Source organism: Pleurodeles waltl, chromosome 4_2 (assembly GCF_031143425.1).
Source record: "Pleurodeles waltl isolate 20211129_DDA chromosome 4_2, aPleWal1.hap1.20221129, whole genome shotgun sequence".
Lineage (NCBI taxonomy): Eukaryota > Metazoa > Chordata > Amphibia > Caudata > Salamandridae > Pleurodeles > Pleurodeles waltl.
This window is the reverse complement of record NC_090443.1, coordinates 277,815,841-277,837,718: the sequence shown is the minus strand read 5'-3', so window position 1 is coordinate 277,837,718 and position 21,878 is coordinate 277,815,841. Positions and strand designations below refer to the sequence as shown.

The 21,878-nt window shown below is 48.3% G+C and overlaps 1 protein-coding gene across 1 annotated transcript in view; it reads right to left on the bottom strand.

Moving 5' to 3' along the window:
- The window catches only part of LOC138293849 (extracellular calcium-sensing receptor-like), a 172,735-nt gene extending 154,692 nt beyond the window's left edge, over positions 1 to 18,043 (bottom strand). The window contains exon 1 of the mRNA XM_069233157.1: positions 18,008 to 18,043. Coding sequence (XP_069089258.1) covers positions 18,008 to 18,043 — 36 coding nt within the window. The remainder of the gene's footprint in view (positions 1 to 18,007) is intronic.
- Between the last annotated feature and the right edge of the window lie 3,835 nt (positions 18,044 to 21,878).

The window sequence follows — 21,878 nt, the reverse complement described above, 5'->3', positions numbered from 1 at the left end:
GACCTACACCTAGACTGTGTCAGAGGGACTGCCTGGCTGACCAAAGGACTTATAAGGATTTCTTTGCTGGAAGGACTGCTGGCCTGCTTGTTGCCTTGCTGCCTTGCTGCCTTGCTGCCTTCTGGCCCCTGACTCTGCTGGAAGGACTCTGCCTTCCACCACACGTGCACTCCAAGGGCTTGGATTGGGCTTGCCTCCTGTTTTGAAGTCTCTGGGCTATCAAAGACTTCATTAAAGAGAAGAAAATCCAGTGCACTGGAAAATCGATGCAACACCTGCAAAATTTAATGCAGCACCTGCCAGACTGATGCAGCGCCTGTCTTGTGGCTGAAGAATCGCTGCATTGCCTTCCAGATCGAAACACCACCTGTTACCTCTTCACAACGTGCTCTGAATTTTCCATGCATCGTCTTTGGGCATCAAAATATCCCTTTATCGCAGTGAAGAACCAAGGCTGTGCTCCCAGAAACCGACGCATCACCTTGCCACATGTAAAGAAACAACACATTGCCTTTGCCACACTGGAAAAACCTACGCATTGCTTTACTTTCCGACGCATCTCCTCCTCTGTGCTTCCCACATTGTTATTTTTGATGCATCCCTGGTACTGTGTGTTAAAAGGATACACCACTGATTCTTAAGGATTGAGACTCATCTTAACCATTAAAAAGTGATATCCTGACTTGTGCGTAGTGGATTTTTGTCATTTTGGTCTTATTTATTAAGATAAATATTATCTATTTCCGAAACTGATATGGAGTACTTTTTGTGGTGTTTTCACTGTTTTAGTGTATGAGTTATTGCCCAACTTCTTTACACATTGCTTTCTAAGTTAAGCCTGCCTGATATGTGCCAAGCTACTGGAGGGTGAGCACAGGATAACTTAGGTTGTGTTGTCACTTACCCTGACTAGTTTTGTGGTCCCGTCTTGGACGGGGTGCATAACTCTGCCAACTAGAGCCTCAATTTCTAACAAGCGCTGAAAGCATCGTAACTTTAAAAGTATCCGCTATACATGGAGCATGTGAAGCATTACCTCAGCTTTGTGCACAGCTTAATTATAGATTTGTGTGGTGTTCGAATGGAGCGCAGTAATGGCGAAAAGCACCACAACTGCAAAAGTACATGCTTCACATGACGCACAAGAAGCGCAACAAGCTTTGTTACCAGCATTGTTCACTACTGTAAAAGTACGAGCTTCACATGGGGTGCGAGGGAAAGCGAATACTGTTGGATCAGATTGTCAGCGAGCGCATTGTGTACTAACGAGTGCCAGTGTACTCACAGAGTTGTGCGGCATCACTTCAAATTATCCACAGAGCACACTGCTTTTCCTCTACTGAGTGAAGGTGTCTTCACTCCTCAGTGGATTAGAAAAAGAACCTTAGCCAGGGCAGTTTGACCACCTTAAAGAAAAGGAGTACCTAATATATAGTAAAGGCAAGGAGTACCAAATCTACTACTTTCAAGGGAAAACCTGCTGACAGCATTGCAAAGAAAAATGGATTTGACCTCAATTACTCCCCCTCCTCCAGTTTTAACACAACCTGGAGTCCAGCTATAAAATGGGAGGAGTGGGCGGACATTTTTGACAATTACTAAGAAGTGATAGATGCTGAAGATTTGAGAGCGAGTCGGAAAAAAACAATTCTATTAAGCACCCTAATGAAGGAAGGGCAGCATGTTTTCCAGTACCTACCTACATCAATGACATAATGGGGAACCAATTGAGGATGTGTACTGTGAAGACTAAAAAGTTGGAGTTAATATTTGCTAAAGGAGCCAATGTTGTGATGAGAAGACAACATTTTATACTCAGCCACACAGAGAAGGTGAACAAGTGGATAACCTTATCACAAGATTACGAGAACTCTCTGGCAACTGCAAATTTGGGGCAATGACAGGTGAGAAGAATAGGGACCAACTCATTGTACAGTGCCAGAGCAGAAAAATGCAGAGCGGTAATGGGCAGCCAAAAATCCTTCTCTGAAAGAGGCTATAGAAATTGCCAAAATCGTTGCAGAACCTGAATATTGTATGAAAGTGATGGAGAGGAGAGATAGCAAAGGAAGTTCTGAGGTGTCGGCTGTCAACAGAGTGGATGAGGAGGTGGTGACATCTAAGTGGGGCGTCAAGGAAGGAAAGTGTCAGTCTAGAGGTAAAAGTCTTCACAGAATATGAAATAGATGTGGAGTACCTATTATACTTTGAACCAAAGAGTTACTTCGCTGTTGGGAAAGATTGTAGGTGATTTGGATGCAAAGGTCACTTTGCCAGGATGTGCAAGGAAAACAATAAAGGCAAAGTAGCAGTGTTGAAAGATTACATACCCTCCCAAGAAAATAGTATGAAACCTTATAGAGTTTTGCGCATAAGCGAGGGCAAGGGTGAGGAAAAGAGAAAAACCTGACCCAAGGCAGAATTTACCATTAGAGAAAGAAAGTTGGAACTCATGGTAGATGCTGGCTCATTAAATGCTATTATTTCTACAAACATGTTCTATTCAGAGTGGCCTGGGGTGCCATTATTACCAAACGATATAAATCCTGGAGGTTATCAGGTTGGACAACTAGATTTCATAGGGTAGGTATACTGATGATGAATTTAAGAATAGGTACATTAAACACAAGGTTTACATAGCTGAGTCAGGGTCACCCATTTTAAGATGGTATCACACATGCAGATGTACACTTACATGCATGTACATGTGCAGTATGCACATTTGCCTATGCATGTGTGGCCATCTTGAATTGCTCTTTCTTTTTATTTATGTCAAATAACATTCCAAGGTGACTTTCCATAAATGCCTCAAGAAAGCCATTGAAAGATATAACTGTCAGTCATGACATACAGACATACATAATGTTTTAATTTATATTGCATCCAAAATATGGTAATTCACTGGTGTAGTTAGTGGAGAGTCCACATAGGGACGACAGGCACCACAAAGTGAAAGGCTGTGCATTACCCATAATACAGATCTCTGGACGTCTAATGCAAATTTGATATGGGTAAATGTTATAACAGTTGTAGCAGCTCTCTGGTGAGTGCCTGCTTCTGTCCAGATGTTCCACACTGAAAAGGAATTTATCTAACCCCCATGGTCCTCCATATCTCTAATGCAGAGTGTTAGACCTGGCAGTTCTTGGCTTTGTTTTCCTGTACATTTTTGCTTCTGTCCCCCTGTTTTTGGATCCTGTGCTGTAAATCATTTTTTTCTGGTTTTAATACTCTGGGCACTTTACTACTGCTAACCAGTTCTAAAGTGCAAGTGTCTTTCTCTGTCTAAAAGATACCGTATTTATCGGCGTATAACACGCACCGGCGTATAACACGCACCTCATTTTAAGAGGAAATTTCAGAAAAAAAACCCTTAACATTATATCGGCGTATAACACGCACACATCATTTGCCCCCTATTTTCAGGGAGAAAAAGTGCGTGTTATACTCCGATAAATACGGTATTGGTAATTGGGTTTCTCTGATTGCCACATCTGATTAACTGCTAAGTCCCTAGTAAAGCACACTATTTGTCCCCAGGGCCTGTAAATTAAATGCTACTAGTGGGCCTGCAGCACTGATTGTGCCACCCACATGAGTAGCCCTGTAAACATGTCTCATACCTGCCACTGCAGTGTCTGTGTGTGCAGTTTTGTACTGCTAATTCGACCTGGCAACTGTACCCACTTGCCAGGACCAAACCTTCCCTTTTACTTCATGTCAGTCACCACTTAGGTAGGCCCTATGTGGATCATTGGGCAGGGTGCAGATTGTTTAAAAGATAGGACATCTACTTGTGGGGTTTTACATGTCCTGATAGTGAAATACTGCCCAATTCGGTGTTTCACAATTGCAAGGCCTATCTCTCCTATAGGGTAACATGGGGATTGCCTTTAAATATCTTTTAGTGCAGTTTCCCATTGGGAGCAGATAGAGATATGGAGTTTGGGGTCTTTAAACTCACAATTAAAAAATATTTTGGGGGGTTTTTAGATTGTCTGTTTGAAAATGCCTATTTCAGAAAATGGGCATTTTCTTCCTTAACCATTCTGTGCCTCTGCCTGCCTGTGGAATCCACATCTGGGTCACTCTGGTTGTGATGCCCCTCTAGACAGTGACAGAGAGGGAGCAGAGGTGTGTCCTGCATATTCTGATGAGTCTTCCTGGGCTAGAGTGGGGAGGGGGGAGCTGACACGTGCACCTGAAAGGGCTGTGTCTGTCCTCACACAATGCAGTCTCCAACCCCCTTGGAGTTTGTCTGGGGCCAGGCCTGGGCACGATCTTGTGAACAACAGAGACCCTCCTTTGAAGTTTGCCTACTTCAAAGAAGAAATTAGTATAAGTAGTGGTCCCAAGCCCCCAGAAGTTTAGATTACTTCTGGATCAAGGGGAACCTCTGCCAAGGATAAGAGCTTGATGATTGAGGAGGACCTGCCACTCTGCCTGTTACTTTGCTGTGCTGGTCTGCTGCAGCTGCTTCTGCTTAAGAGGGAAAGGACTGGACTTTTCTTTCTGAAATTGTGAATTTTCTCCAAAGGCTTGGACTGAGCTTGCCTCCTTTTAAGAAGTCTCTGTGACATCAAAGACTTCACCTACAAGCCTCTGGGATGTGGACCCTTACTCGCCAGGTGGTGCCTATTTCAGTCACTGGGTCCTTGGGAGTGAAAGCTGACCTAAAAACAAGAAGAACCAGGTGCATCGAATTCTGGACGACTCGAGGACCAACACCCCTGCCCGACTCTGCGCTGCTGCCTTCACCCGGAGCTGTGGTCCCCATTGGAGTGCGACGACAGCAGCTGATGCCACAGGCCCAAAGCGCCACAGCCCCACTGAAGTCCTGTGACATCGTAAGTCATAAGTGCTGTGTCATCGACATCCATGACACCCTTCTCCACTCAGGTTACCCAGCACTTCTTGACCTGCCAGATTTATCAACCTTACCGGATCGTCAGGGTCCGACTCCTCGGACTGACGCTGCATCATCTCCCCGGCTCTGAAGTAAGGAATCAACGCTGCACCGGATCCAGTGGCACTGCACCTCCCCAGCTCTGTGCACCAGTTTGTTTTCTTTGTTACTAAGGGTACTTATCTGGGGGTCTGTGTGATTCCATGACAAGTGCCATCTTCCACGTGAGTGGCGTTGGTCTGTTGGGAACAAGTTCATCAATGACGTTGTGATAGCCGCAGTTGGAGCTATTGTGTTTTTCAGTGTTTTTATGAGGATTTAGGTGGTCATTACAACCTTGGCGGTCGGCGTTAAAGCGGCAGTAAGACCTCCATCAGGCGGGAAAAAAAAATTGAATCACGCCCGTGGCGGAAACCACCAACAAAGACAGCCACTTTAACACTCTGACTGCCACAGCGGTAGCAACAAACACCAACAGACAGGTGGAGGACAATGTACCGCCCACAGTATCATGAGAGGCCAATCCGCCACCTTTTCCGGGGCGGATTCACTGCGAACAAAAACACGGCAGAAACAGGACTTCAAAGGGAAAACGCTCACCTCAAAACACCCCACGAGGAATCTGGACGCCAGGGAACCTGAGCTCCAGATCCTGCCAGCCCTCATCTTCTTGCTCCTCTACCAGGAGCACGAACACCGGCGGCGAAGACCATAGTGAGTACTGCACCTATGACACAGGGGAGGGGGGAGGGAAAAAACTGTGACACACAGACGCAACACCCCCACCCCCACCCTCACCAACGACAACACACACACTATTACAGCATGATACATTACAGTTACACCCCCAACCCCCCCTGGAAGAATGCAAGGACAAAAGGAAATGAGTGTAACCATTGTAATATATTAAAATCCAGTACGCAAAAATATATGTACACTATAAACAAATATATAAACCAAGAATAGTAGTCCAGGTAGTGCTCCATTGAAGTCCGTGGAACACTGGGCCCACACGGCATGGGCGAGGCCCACACTCAATCCCCGAACATGACGGAGAGAACACTGCAGGGGCATCAGATAGCAATAAAACAGGCACCTCAGGGGGAAGGGAAAGGGGGGGCACCTCAGCCGGTTGAGTGCACAACGCCAAATCCACGAGGGGGCCACATGCCCACTGTTCAATCCTGGGGAGTGCAAAGCCAAAGTCTCTCAAGTCTCTACAGTGGGTGGTTTGCCCACTGTTCAATCCTGGCGAGTGCAAAGTCACAGTCTCCCAAGTCTCTCCAGTGGGTGGGTTGCCCACTGCATTTACCGTGGGGAGTGCAAAGCCACAGTATCTCAAGTCTCTCCAGTGGGTGGGTTGCCCACTGCTTTATCCTGGGGAGTGCAAAGCCACAGAATCTCAAGTCTCTCCAGTGGGTGGGTTGCCCACTGTTCAATCCTGGGGAGTGCAAAGCCACAGTCTCTCAAGTCTCTCCATTGGGTAGGTTGCCCACTGGTTTATCCTGAGGTGTGCAAAGCCACAGTCTCTCAAGTCTCTCCAGTGGGTGGGTTGCCCACTGCATTATCCTAGGGAGTGCAAAGCCACAGTCTCTCAAGTCTCTACAGTGGGTGGGTTACCCACTGCATTATCCTGGGGAGTGCAAAGCCACAGTCTCTCAAGTCTCTACAGTGGGTGGGTTGCCCACTGCTTCATCCTGGAGAGTGCACAGCCACGGTCTCTCAGGTGGATGCCTTTCTCCACTGGTTCTGGAGGGGGCCATGTGCCCAGAGTGCTTCTTCCTGGCAAGGACAGAGGTAGTGGATGGATCTCTCCACTGGTTCTGGAGGGGGACTTGTGCCCAGAGTGCTTCATCCTGCCAAGGACAGAGGTAGTGGATGGATCTCTCCACTGGTTCTGGAGGTGGACTTGTGCCCAGAGTGCTTCATCCTGCCAAGGACAGAGGTAGTGGATGGATCTCTCCACTGGTTCTGGAGGGGGCCTTGTGCCCAGAGTGCTTCTTCCTGCCAAGGACAGAGGTAGTGGATGTATCTCTCCACTGGTTCTGGAGGGGGCCTTGTGCCCAGAGTGCTTCATCCTGCTCATGACGGACTCAGTAGCGTCAGTGCCCTTGGCGCTCCTGGGCCAGCGTTGCTTGTTGCGGCGGTGTCCTTGGCAGCGGTGCTTGTTGCGGCGGTGTCCTTGGCAGCAGTGCTTGTTGCGGCGGTGTCCTTGGCAGCGGTGCTTGTGGCGGCGGTGTCCTGTTCAGCGGTGCTTATGGCGGTGGGGTCCTTGGCAGTGACTCAGCTGCTGGCGGTCCTGTCTGGCCCAGCGGGGCTGGTGCTGGCGGTGGCCTCCTGGGCAGCAGGGCTGGTGCTGGTGGTGGCCTCCTGGGCAGCAGGGCTGGTGGCCTCCTGGGCAGCGGGGATGATGGCAGTGGCCTCCTGGCCAGCAGGGCTGGTGCTGGCGGTGGCCTCCTGGGCAGCAGGGCTGGTGGCGGTGGCCTCCTGGGCAGCGGGGATGATGGCGGTCTTCTCCGCTGTGCTGCTCTTCCCAGACTTGCTGACTTTCTTGTGGCCCTTCCCCACCTTGGAAGGTGTCGCAGCTGACTCCACACTCCCACCTGTACCCTTGGGAGCGGCTTTGGTGGCTGGAGTCTTCCCCCTCTCCCGCCGGGCACTGGCCATCTTTTGATGCTTGACAGGTGGGGGACTGTCCGTGCTGTGGCTCCGTGCCACACTGGCTGCCCTGGTGGCCGGTGCACTCTAGATTCCGGTGACTACAGGCACCACTGGTCCCGGAGATGTTGTGGCTGAGGTGCTAGCTTGGGACCTGGAGAGTCGGGCCCTAGGAGACTGACGGGGTGGGGGAGGTGAAGGAAAGAGGTCAAGGTTGGACAGGAAAGGTTTCTTGGGAACACTGGGACGGGTAGCTGGAGGGGGTTCAGGAGTGGAGGAAGAGGTTGTGGTTGTAGGAGGTGTTCGTTTGGTGACTTTGGGTGAAAGTGCATGCACTGGAGGCTGTCGTGAGGTGGATGGCTGTTGGGTGTGTGTGTGCCTGCGTTTGTGTATCTTAGGAAGTGGCGTCACAAACACACTGAGAGTGGACACAGGGGATGTGTGAATGGCAGTGGGGGTGGTGACTGCACGTGAGCGGGGTGTAGTGGTGTGTGTGCTGGTGATGGAAGTAGTGGCTGTAGATGTAGTGCATGCAGGTGTGAGTGTAGACGAGACTGGGAGGGAGGAGGGAGACGAGGAGGAGGGTGACACAGTGGAGGGAGTGGATGTTGGTGTGTCTGCATGTGTGCGATGCTTGGGTGAGTGCCTGTGGGCTGTGTGGTGCTTATGTTTGGCAGAGCTTCCCTTGTGTGTTGACGTGTGTGCATGCTGGTCTGAAGGTGTGCTTGGGATAGGCTGAGGTAGAGGGGATTGGGTCTGGGTGGAGGAAGTTGGAGGGGGAGGCTAGAGACAGGGACAATGGCTGCCATCAGTGCTGAGGCCAGAGACTGAAAAGCTCGCTGAAGGGCCGCCTGACCAGAATGAATGCCCTCCAGGAATGCATTTGTTTGTTGCAACTGCCTCTCTACACCCTGGATGGTATTCAAAATGGTAGGCTGCCCAACAGTGAGGGACCTGAGGAGGTCAATGGCCTCCTCACTGAGGGCAGCACGGGTGACTGGGGCAGGGGCTGAGGTGCCTGGGGCGAAGGTGATGCTCACACTCGTAGGTGAGCGGGCACGGGGCAAAGGCTGAGGGGCTACTGGGAGGGCAGTGCTGGTAGGGGGCGTGGCGGCTGTACCTGTAGATGCGGGGGGCACAGATGTTGCCACCACCACAAGGGAGCTCCCATCATAGGATGAGTCCGTATCACTGGTGTCAGCTCCTGTCCCCGCCGTGGAGCTCCCCTTGCCCTCCGTCCCACTGGTGAACTCCGAGTCTATTGTCTCGCCCTCCAGGGCCATGTGGGATGCAGCTCCCTCCTGCTCCGGTGCCACTGCTCCTCCGCCTGATGATGCTAATGCACACAAGAACAGGGAGACCACAAAAAGGGGGGGACGACAGAAGAAAGACATGTTGAGTGCATGCATTACCGCTACCGTTGGCGGACAAAACAGACACAGAAGCCCCCTGCACTACGCCGCACACTTGGGCTCCACTGTTCTCTCCCTGGGACATAGCCTACAAGGCTATGGCCGACATCTGCACACATGGATGACACAGGAGCCTGTCTAGGTGTACTTGGCACTGTACACAGGTGGGGTGGGGTGCCACAGGGTCTGCCAGAACAAGGGGACCTAACTAGCACACTCGCCCTGGCCTAGGGAAACCCACAGCCCACCTCCCCCACCCAGACACCTCCACTGCATTCAAAATCAGCAGAATGAGAGTGTACTCATCCCCTTGTGGCTGCTGTGATGCCCTCAAGCACCCATCCAACTCCGGGTACGCCACCACCAGGATCCTGAAGATCAGGGGGGTCATCGTGCGACGTGCACCCCTCCTACATTGGGAGGCCATACCCAGCTGGTCCTCCGCCGTCTCCTTGCTCCAGCGGCGAATGTCCTCCCATCTTTTCCGGCAGTGAGTGCTCTGTCTGTGGTACACCCCCAGGGTCCGGACGTCCTTGGCGATGGCACGCCAAATATCCTTTTTCTGGTGGGCGCTGACCTACATGAATTTTACAGGGGGAAAAGAAAAGTTATTACCAACTGCACCGTCACAATCATTGGCCCCCATCCCTACCCTTGCCATGTGCACATGCACTCACTGTTGTTTCATGCACGCCTCAATCTCCCCCCCCATCTTTCATCCACCCCACTCCACACAGGCATAGCCCATACAGCATGCTCCCAGTGTACTTACCTGTTTGTCTGGAGGACCGAAGAGTAGCGTGTACTGGGGGAGGACCCCATCCACGAGTATCTCCAACTCCTCCGATGTGAAGGCAGGGGCCCTTTCCCCAGACGCACGAGCCATTGTCTCTTCCAGACCGAGGTCACAGCAGCACTGTCGAAGATCAGGTATCGAGTGATTGAACAGATAGAAAATGGCGGTCACGTCCGTGGCGGTGTGTACCGTCACCGCCGGCGCACATCTTCATTGGCTCCTGGGACCCATAGGGTCCAATGTTAACCAATGCAGAATTGTGCCGCGGTCTTCGACCACGTACCGCGATGGCGAACAACGCCAGCGCAGTTACCTCACATCCCATTGTCCCACTTTACAGGTCAGGTAGCCGCCATTTCAGGGGCCCACATGGCTTAATTTTTAACTGCGTCACACATACCTAGGCCTTGCCTCAACACTCATACAGGCCAAATTTAGGATTATGATTCATGTTCTGTGTGAGCTGTGGGTACATACCTCTGAGTTGGTTGACTCTGTGCTCGCTGTTGTCCTTCATAGGCACCGTCCACTGGGACATGTGAGGAGATGGCGGCATCCTCCGGTGTACAGACCACTGGTGGACCTGTCGACAATGGAGGAAAGACATGTGATCATCACATACAGGCTTGATCGTGCCACAATCCTGGAACTGTGTGCCCAGCTGGAGCCAGACCTGATATCAGCTATCCACCATCCCACAGGAATCCCCCCTTAAGTGCAGGTGCTGTCAGTACTCCATTTCCTTGCAAGTGGGTCATGTCAAACAACAGTGGCCATAGCATCATGGATGTCCCAGACTATGTTTTCCAACGTGTTGTCCAGAGTGTTGTCTGCCCTGCTGAAACACATGTGCAGCTACATCGTTTTCCCTCAAGTGGAGGATTTGCCTACAGTGAAAGGTGACTTCTATGCCCTGGGACATATCCCCAACATCTTAGGTGCCATTGATTGGGACACATGTAGCCTTGGTCCCCCCCCGCAGGAGTGAACAGGTGTACAGAAACCGGAAGAGTTATCATTCCATGAATGTGCAGATGTTGTGTTTGGCCGACCAGTACATCTCCCATGTGAATGCCAAATTCCCTGGCTCAGTGCATGACGCTTACATCCTGCGGAATAGCAGCATCCCTTATGTGATGGGGCAACTCCAGAGGCACCGTGTGTGGCTATTAGGTGAGCACCTGGAAGCAAGTCAGTGGGAATGGTTGTCTGGGGATATCCCTACAGGTTAGTGTGTGTCTAACAGTTGTCCCTCGCCATTTGCAGGTGACTCTGGTTACCCCAACCTGTCATGGCTACTGACCCCAGTGAGGAATCCCAGGACAAGGGCAGAGGAACGCTACAATCCCATGGGCGAACTCGGCGGACTATAGAACCGACCTTCGGCCTCCTGAAAGCCAGGTTCAGGTGCCTCCATATGACAGGTGGATCCCTATTCTACTCACCAAAGAAGGTGTGCCAGATCATCGTGGCCTGCTGTATGCTTCACAACTTAGCTTTGCGACAACAGGTGCCTTTTCTGCAGGAGGATGGTCCAGATGGCGGTGTTGCAGCTGTGGAGCCTGTGGACAGTGGAGACGAGGAAGCAGAAGAAGAGGACATCGACAACAGGAACTCGGTGATCCTGCAATATTTCCAGTGAGACACAGGTAAGAATACAAACCTGCCTACTACATGTACTTTAACACTGCTACCTCTCTACTGTCTGTCGTTTTCACCCAGTGTATGGTCACTGAGTTGTCACTTTCCCTTACGATTTCACAGATGTGGGTCCCACTGTGTTGCATCTGCTTTGTTTCCTTATGGACTAGAGCAGTGTGACATAGGTATGTTTACATTACATTTGAAAGTGCATTTTGACACTGTAATTGCTAATACACTATTTCGAAATCACAGACTGACTCCAGATTGTTTTTGCTTCAAGGGTGTTTGTTTAAGTGCTCAATATTGGTAGGGGGTTGTAAAATGGTGAGGGGTGATGGTGGAGGAATGTCCATTGCAGAGCCCAGTCTATTAGTCTCACAGGTTCATTGCCCAAATGGGCATAGGAAGTGGAGCTGGGGCAGTTTGAGGATGGACAGGGTGACAAAGTGGGACAGAAGGATGACATTCAGGGTGGTCTCATTTCTTGGCGGGGGTCTTGGCATCGTTCTCTGTCTTTGTCCTGGATCTCAGGGACCATTTGCGTGGTGATTCTCCCTCGGCAGGGGGTGGGGTGCTGGTGTGGTGGTCCTGTGGCGGTGCCTCCTGTCCAGTAGCGCCGGCGGAAGTGGTGGGCAGTTCATCGTCCAGGCTAGTGTCAGGGGGCCCTTGTTGTGCCACAGTGTCCCTCCTGGTGTTGAGGACTTCCTTCAGCAACCCTACGATGGTGCCCAGGGTGGAAATGATGGATCTGAGTTCCTCCCTGAAGCCCAAATACTGTTCCTCCTGCAGGCGCTGTGTCTCCTCAAACTTGGCCAGTACCGTTGCCATTGTCTCCTGGGAGTGGTGGTAGGCTCCCATGATGTTGGAGAGGGCCTCGTGGAGAGTGGGTTCCCTTGGCCTGTCTTCCCCCTGTCGCACAGCAGCCCTCCCAGTTCCCCTGTGTTCCTGGGCCTCCGTCCCCTGGACCGTGTGCCCACTACCACTGCCCCCAGGTGCCTGTTGTTGTTGGGGTTGTGGGTTAGCCTGGGTTCCCTGTAGTGGTGGACACACTGCTGACTGACGTGTCCTGGGGACAGAGGTATGGGCCCGCTGGGTAGGTGCTGTGCTGGTGTTTCCAGAGGGGGGAAGCTCTGTGGTGGCCTGTGACTGTGTCAGGGGAACCGACTGTCCAGAGGTCCCCGATGGGCCGCGCTGGTCATCTAGATCCAGTTGGACAGAGCTGCTGCCATCACTGTGGACCTCTTCTGTTGGTGGTGTGGACATGTGTGGACCCTCCTGTCCGGTGACGTTGGGTAGGGGCCCTGCAGGGGTATAAAAGGATGTTTATTACATCTATGTGTGCCATGGTGTGCAATAGGTGGGTGACCTTGTACCCCAGTGCTGGCATTCCTGTGTGGGACCTTGTGTTATGGTGGTTTAGGTGGGTGTATGGGTATGTGCAGTGGCTATGCTTTGGTTATGGGTGTCCATGCTTTGTTGTTGCATGCAGAGCTTGGTGTTAGGATGTGTGGTTTGTGATGTTGGGACATTTGTCAGGAGTTGGAGTGATGGGGTGAGGGTGAGGGTGGGGGTATGTGATAGCATGCAAGTAGGGTGGGGATGTAATAGTTAAGATTTGACTTACCAGAGTCCATTCCTCCATCTACTCCTGCGAGGCCCTCAGGATGCAGAATCGCCAAGACTTGCTCCTCCCATGTTGTTAGTTGTGGGGGAGGAGGTGGTGGCCCGCTGCCAGTCCACTGAACCGCAAGGTGGTGTCTTGAGACCATGGAATGCACCTTCCCCCATAGGTCGTTCAACCTCTTCCTGATGTCATCCCTATTTCTTGGGTGCTGTCCCTTCTGCGTTGACCCTGTCCACTATTCTTCGCTATAGCTCCATCTTCCTAGCTATGGAGGTGTGCTGCACCTCTGATCCGAATAGCTGTGGCTCTACCCGGACAATTTCCTCCACCATGACCCTGAGCTCCTCCTCAGAGATCCTGGGGTGTCTTTGCCATGCCATGGGGTGGTGTGGGTGATGTGTGGGGTGGTGTATGTAGTGATAAGTGGAGTGATATTTAGTGGTGTGTTGTGTGAGGTGCGTGGAAGTTATGTGGGTGATGGTATTGTGTGCCTGTGGATGCTTGGTAGTTGTTTGTGGTGTCTCTCTCTGGCCTTCTCTCTGTAATTTTGTTGTAGGGGTTTGTGGGTGATGTGGGTGTGTGTTTTATATTGTAATGGGTGTGTGGGAGTGGTGTGTGCATGTGTATCAGGTGTTTGTATTTTGAATTGTCCAATGTGGCTGTGTTTTGTAAAAGTGTGTGTATTTTGAGCGTGGCGGTGTGTACCGCCAGTGGAATGCCGCGTTTGAAAGACTGCCACGTGGATTCGTGTGTCGTGATAGTGTGGGCGTATTTCTGTTGGCGTGATGGTGGAGGATTTGTTTTCGGCAGTTTATCACTGACCTTTGGTGTGGCGGACTTGTGGGGGTGTCTGAATTTTGGCGGATTCCGAGCTGTGGGTCATAATAGATGTGCCTGATTTCCGTGGCCGCGGCGGAGTGTTGGCGGTCTTCTGCACGGCGGTAAGCGGCTTTTACAGCCAATGTTGTAATGAGGGCCTTAATGTTTTAAAATTCGTATTTCTACTTGTGTATGTTGTATTTTTGTAGTTTTGGCCTTGTTTGATTTAGATAAATATTGCCTATTTTTCTAAACAGGTGAGGAATACCTTTGTGGTATTTTCACTGCGTTACTGTGTGTGTTTATGCAAATACTTTACACAATGCCTCTGAGATAAGCCTGACTGCTTGTGCCAAGCTACCAAGGGGGTGAGCTGGGGTTATCTGAGCTGTGTATCTCCCTCATCCTGACTAGAGTGAGGGTCTCTACTTGGACAGGGTGTAAACTGACTGCCAACTATAGAACGCATTTCTAACACTGAGATACACTAGAGCAAGAGTAGCAAAACTGCAATGGATATCACCTCTGCAGCTCTGTGAGTGGCTACCCTTACTGCACACATAGATATGACCAACTACTCACTGAGAAGCAGCAGATCCATTTTATCCCTCAGCAATCCAGGCTGTACCAGCTTGTTGTGCTTCATCTGCATACGCAACTCTGAGGCACCTGAGTTCTGCAGAGCTTGAACACTACCCACCTCATACCTACTGTTCACCTTGCCACATTTTGAGAGCATCAGCTGCCAATCATGTATGGCAGGCCTGTACCCTGTGTGTATAGGCAGGATGGTACTCTACATCAGCAGCACATCATCCCCATCAGCACTGCTGCTTCCCATGTCTCCTGACACCTGGCATCATGGCATCATCCAGAATTTTCTACAGAGCAGTACAATAGACACTAGTGACATAACACAAGCAGCAAGCTCTGCGTGGTTTCAAATTCCTCACCAGAAACAAACCGTGCAAGAATGGTCAGAGCCTAGAGCTACCAACACCAATTGCAACCATGCCATTGCAGGGCAGAGCTTAGGACAGTGAGAATGTGGGCTATGGTGGCCCCTCTGTTCTCCACTCTTAAATTAGGAGCGCTGGCACTCCTCACATTGGTCTCACTTCCATGGAAAGGAAAGCTGCTTTCTCCATGTTTCTTCACATCTTGGATCAGATGTGAAATTGACAAGGGTGAGAAGCAGTAAGTGGAAGAGAGAGGAGAAGAGATTGAGGTGGAGGTGGAGGTGGAAGGAAGGTAGGAAAAAATAGGCTAAAGAGAGACTGAGTGAGCAACAAACATGATATGTAGAGGATGGAGGAATCAGCAGTGACAAAGAGACAAGGAAGAAGCAAACTGTTCGGAAAGGGAGACAGTCAAGAAAGACATTGGACAGAGAAAAAAGATTGGCTGCAACAGTCTAATGGAGACTTTAGAGGCATAGTGTCACAGAAATTACATGAGTCACAAGGAGGGTCAGCCTGGCCTATAGAGCAACCCGGCAGTGACATAAAGGGCTGATCTGACAGATCAGTCAGTGGGCTGTTTTTGGCTGTTTCTGGGCTGTTTTATGGTCTGATGAGCCATTTTTCTACTGTTGAATTCGTTGATTTTCCCCAGAGGCGTAGCTTGGTCAGTAAGACTGCAGGGGTTATGACCATCAGATTTTCTGACAATTACGCAAGCATGAGGGGATCTTAAGGAGTGGTGAAAAGGTAAAGGAGTGCAAATTGTGAGAGGGTACTTAAAACACAGGATTTCTTTTAAAAGACCTTGTTTTAAGATCTTCAAAATGGAGACACGTGTGTGGCTATGTGTATGGGTTTGCCATCATCCACCATTTGTCTTTGTTCTTCATGCTCCATGTAGCCAAGGGCAATTTGTGTAGTCAATGTATTTGGTTGCATGTGCTCTTTGTTCTTCTTGCTCTTGTTGTTGTTTGACCATGTGGCTGGCGACCATTTTGTACATCCAGGCAACGTGTCTTTGCCATAGGCATGCATGTGTTCTTTGTTCTCCTTGCTCTTGTTGTTGTTGTTTGACCATGTGGCTGGCGGACATTTAGAGCATTCGGTCAGTGTATCTTTGGCATAGGTTTGCAAGTGTTCTTGTTCCCCTTTCCTCCTTGCTCCTTGTTGTTGAATGAACATGTGGCTGGTGGCCATTTTGTGCATCCAGCCAGCGTCCTTTTGCCTTAGGCTTGCATGTTTACTTTGTTTGCGAGGCCTCCTTGATGTTATTTGAACATGTGGCTGGCAGCCATTTTGTGCATCCAGCCAGTGTGTCTTTGGCATAGGCTTGCATGTGTTCTTTGTTCCCTGCGCCACCTTGGTCCTTGTAGTTGTGTTTAACCATGTGGCTGACGGCCATTTTGTACAACCAGACAGTGTCCCTTTGCCAAGGGCTTGCAAGAGATCTTTGCTTGCCATGCCTCCTTGCTCCTTTTTGATGTTTGACCATGTGGCTGTCATCCATTTTGTTCATGCAGCCAGTGTGCTTTTGCCGTAGGCTTGCATGCAAACATCAGCAATTAATAATCATTTGTTTATTTTATGTTCAAATTTTAAATTTTATTTTATCTTTCTATTTTAATTGACATTTTTCATTTTAATTTGTAATTGTATTTAATTTTTATGTTATTTTTCATTGTCATTTTTCATGTAATTTTATGTTAATTTGTAAAAAAAAGAATTATTATTTTTTTCTTTCTTTTTTTTAGTTTTTACATTTCTTTAATGATTTTCGTAATTTTAAAAATTTTATTTAATTTTTTGTTTAATTCTGCATTTTCCTTTGGTCCATCCATCCATCAACCCATCGATCCATCCATCCACCCATCCATCCACCCACATATATTCCATCCATCCATTCAGCTACCTTAGGCGCACAGCCATGCTACAGCATTTGGTTTCTTTAGGTATATAATAATTCTATTTTCTCCTTGACATCCTGGCTGCGATGCATGCAGACAAATCAGCAGCATAATTATTTATTTAATGATTATTCCATTTCCCCTGGACAACCTTCTGCCGTAGGTTTTTAAAGAATGATTCCATTTAACCATGCACTTCTCTATGACTACTGCAGGTGTCTCCTTTAAAACTGATGAGATAAAACAAAGAGCTACAACTGCAAGTTGTGCTGCATAATTTGAAATTACATTTTATGATTTGGTGGTGTGGTTTGACTTTACAATGTTTGATTAAATTGGTTTGTATTACAGAAGAAACCAACCACACTAATATTGCGTTTGTCTGTACTTTTTCAACCTGCAACAGTGCCATGTTTCAGTTACTACATATTTTTCTTGCTTGGTTGCTTTTAGATGCACAAGGGAAGAGCTGTCACATTACAGTGCTGCCAAAGAGAAGACCTGTACAGTTAGTTCTCCAATCTCTTCTACTTGTGCAGTTTAATGCCACTGTTAACTGAGAGCTTTAAGAAGGCTCCAAAGAAAGTTGCTCCCAAGAAAGTGGGAAGTGAGAAGAAACAGCTTTCCACCATTGGCATTGTGATCTCAACATTTTATGGGAGAAGTGTGCCTGCCACACCAGCCTCCAGGGAGGAACCAGGGAGCAGCACTCCCACATCTAAAGCAACACCCTAACCTAAGCCCAAGACCATGTTTGTCAGTGAGTCAGCCACTGCAATCATGGCAATGCTGACCAGCAGTGACACTGAATTGGATTTGTTTCTTTTGCATAGTAGTATCCAATCGTATCAGGAAACAGAGCAAAGTGGACAGCAGCCACAGCTATCAAAAGTAGATCTTCCCAAAGGTAGATCAGAACAGGAGGTTGAGCTTCCTGTCAAGCAAGAATCTCCTCTTTTAAAATCAGTGGCTCCAAGATCTCCAGCAAGAAAAAGTAAGGGTGCTTTTCCACCATCTTCTCCAAGCACCACTTCTGATGATGATGGCGTGGACCATGGCAGAGTCCGGGAGATGCTTGGAGAGGCAAGGGAAAAGAAAAGTTCCAGAAAGCCTTAGAATCATCAAAGGGAATTATGGTTAGGTGGATAACGACAACAGGCAAGTCATTGTGGAAGCTGGCACAGAGGTGTCCGACATTATCTGCTTTGAGGGATGTGGCACAGGCACCAATGCCAGCTCCCATAATTGTAAGGCCCCAGCAAAGACCTACACCAACACGTACCTGAGTAGAAGTGCACTGCAGAGAGTCAATCGACATGCCTACCTACCTCCAGTTCTTCTTCAGGCATTGTCCCAGTAAGAAAGTACTTCTCCCCAGTTTGGGCCTTTTTGTTTTACTATTATGAAACAGGAGGAGAACATTGTTATATGCTTCATTTGCCATGCACATGTTTGTCGAGGTAAGCTATGGCACTGGAGGCAAAACGACCCATGTGAAAAAACATCATGCAATCCAGTGAAAGGAGCGCCTTCCATCGGAATGCTGAAAGCGCCTTAAAAAATGTTGTATGTGGTTGTGGTGGTGAAGGAGAGGAGACTTGGGAAACATCAGCTACTGCTGGTCAAATCACGATGGAAGGTGAGGAAGAAGAGGGTGACATCCTCACACAAAGCAGCCCTATCCGCAGCAGTGCACCAGAATCAGCTGTCTTAGCGACCTCACAATGGCACAGGAAGACTCAGAGTCAGGCTTACGGTGACAGCACCACAACACACATTGAGTCTACCACCACCTACATCTCAAAAGTCTCCTGCGTAAGTGGCCCCACTAAAGAAGAAAATCCAGGAGGTGCAGCATACACCCAATGGCACGTTTGTGCAATGGGAAGGTGCCAAAAATGTTAGCACTGGACCTCCTCCCTTTTTCTTTTGTGAAAAGTGTAGAATTCTTAGAGTTTGTGGTAACCATCTGCCCAAAATTGGAAGGTTCCAAGTCAGACCCACTTTGCCAGAGTTGTTGTTCCAGTGCTGCATCACAATGGGCTTCAATTGGTTGGACAAGCTTTGCAGCAAAATGTTGTCCATGCTATCCACCTGATGACAGACATGTGGACCAGTTTTCCGGCTATTGACTACATGGCACCACTGCACATTGGATCTCTTTTGCGGAGGTAAAGCAAAAGCTATATACAGGCCTTGGCCCTGAAGAACGTTTTAAGAGCTTTTGGTGGCATGCAACAGTAGCCATGCTTGCCATCACATACAGCTGCAAACATCTTGGATGAATTTAATAGCAAGGTGTTCGAATGGCTGTGATCCAGAGGTTTCTTAATTGGATTTGTTGCCACAGGCAATGAAAGTAACATTATCAAGGTGATGGCAGACAGTTGCTATTTCGGGGTCCTGAGTTTGGCACAGTGCATCAAACTGGTTGTGCAAGACTTTCTCAAAAAATAAAAAACAGTCAGCAGCACACTGACCACCTGGAGACAAATTTGCACTGATTTCAGCTAGTCTTTTGAAGCCCGGAAGCAGTTACAGATTATTCAGTGTGGTAAAGAGTACCAGTTGAAGCCCTGATACAGGAGGTGCCAACATGTTGGAACTCAACCTGTTATATGTTGCAATGTCTGCTTGAGCAGTAGAAACAGGTCACTGCCTATGTCATTCTAAGAGGAGGGGATGAAATTGGAAAAGCTATGACCATGGACGCGGACAAATCAGGCCTAGTCAAATGCCTGACACAGATACTGCTCCCTTTTGAGGTTTTCACACAGGAAGTTTGCAAGGAGGACAGTACAATGGGCCAAGCTATCCCATTGTTGCATCTGCTATCGCAGCAGCTAAAGATGGTATCTGAAAAGTTCACATTCAAGGGTGTGAACGAAAACTCAGAAGGTATTCTTTGGTTGAGAGCTGAAGCTGTCATTTAACTTGTAATGCAAGCTGACAAAATGACGTTATCAAGTCCAAAGAGTACATCTGTGCCACCCAACTTGATCCATGCTATAAAAAGTTCTTCTCACTTTCATTTCTTTTTCTGAAGGGGATGTTTCAAAATGCAAGAGGTGGATTGTTGAGCATGCCAGAGAAATGGAAGAAGAACGGCTGGAACTTAGAGTCCCTCTCCGCAGTTATGGGGTGCCTCCTTCAACTTCCAGAGAGCGCAGTCATGTCTCATAGCAGCCAACACCAGCAACAAGAACACCAACAACAACAGCATCATAAGATTCAAACCTAACCTCTGCATTGGCTTGGTTTCAAGTGGTAGATCTTAGGTCCAGTACAGATGCAAAGGCAAAAGAGGTCAAGTGTTACAATCACTAAATACTGCACCCAAGCATGTACATTATGTTCTGCAACCATTCGCTTTATAAATCATGCAGATGCTCCTCAACCTCACACAACTTAGGTTAAGTACTTGAGCTAAGTTTAGTTTCACTGTTGCCTATACCAAACCTTTAAATTATCTTTGTGTTTGCAATGTTCCATGTGCTTGTAATGATCCCTAGCCTAGACTAAAGGGCCTCTAATTTTTGTTTCACATGTTCTTGTTCACATGATTGATAATTATCCATGTGCCTGGAGGCAGGGACTTTCCAAACTGGTTCATGCACCACCAATACGGGGACGTTCCAGTCAGGGCCTTTTATTCACATGCTTGATAATTATCCATGTGCCTGCAGACAGGAACTTTCCAGTCAGGTATTTTCCAGAGAGATTCATGTACCACCAATACTGGGACTTTCCAGAGTGATTCACGTGCCCTTCCTGAAAACACTATCTACCTATAAATACTCGGTCAAACCCCAATCAGATTCTTGACTTTATTTACCATATCCTCCCTCCCACTCTCCTGGATCATCACAGCCTCTTCTCCCTGGTCCAAGCTTCCTCGACTGACCCAGTGGCATCTGCACCCCTGCAGTCATCTCTAAGCGGTTCAGTGGACTTCTCTGATCCCCGCATTTCAGAAAAGACATACCATGAGCGACGGTGTGAATCCTTTTTGTGGCTGTGGCCGTTCACAAATTGGTCCGCTGGTCATTCTGACATGTGAGGGCGTAACCTGCAATGAAAGGAAGAGTAAGCAAAAGAAGAGAAAACAAGGTTAGTGCACTATTCTTGAATCTGGTCCGCAAAAATTATACAAAAAATAAAAACTTCAAGGGTTGTAAAATAATCCCAGCATAAGACTCCCACACTATCTGCTGGGAGTTCAAGAAACTATTTGCAAACTTTTAAAGAGAAAAAGCAAATTCAAAAAATAAGAAAATTGTTGTTATAAGCATCTTTGAATACTTGTACTTCCATTGCTCAGATGTTATTTGAACTATGGTAATGCATGCCAATGCTAATATAGTGTGTTTGTTCCTTCCCTTTAGTTGACTCTCCTGCAAACCCCAAAAGAGGAAGACAATAGGGGGATTCCCGAGCAGAATAGCAAACTGGACACCACTCAGAGGGCACAAGTCTTTGTTTCTATTATTAATTTGTCCCGACCCCCTTCCCTCCTAGGACAGCACCTTATTTGAGGTTATCATTTCTTGGTCGGGCGTTGTATTGTGAGAGATTAGGGACCAATATTGTCTATGTGGACAAGTTTTCCAGGTGACTGACCTGACATCAAGCAAACAGCAGAACCAATGACACTTCAGAGGATTTTCCAGGAGTATCTGGATGAAAACAAAAAGCTGTATGTGGCTCAAAACCCATTGGTGTATTGGTATGGGAAGTTGTGCCAATGGCCAGAGCTCAGCAGGCTAGCAATAAAGTATCTGGCTTGTCCAGTAGCCAGTGTGTCTTTTGAATGTGTATTCAGTGCAGTTGCCGCAGTTGTAACAGTGAGCAGGACCAGTCTCTTGCCTCAAAACATGGAGAGATTAACCATGATCAAAATGAATCAGCATTCTATACCACCAGATTACACTGTTCCTGAAGCACCACAGGAGGAGGAAGAGGATGATTGTTCAGACTAATGTGTGTTTGCTGATGAACTTTTGGGTGAACCACTTGAGTCTGAAGATGAACTCTACTTCCTGGACTGAGTTTGCCAGTGCCACCATAGAACCTTTTAATTTATTCTCATTGAACTTCTTTCTTTCTTTATTTCTTTGGAAAAAAATAAATAGCTAGTGGAACATTGTGTGTGT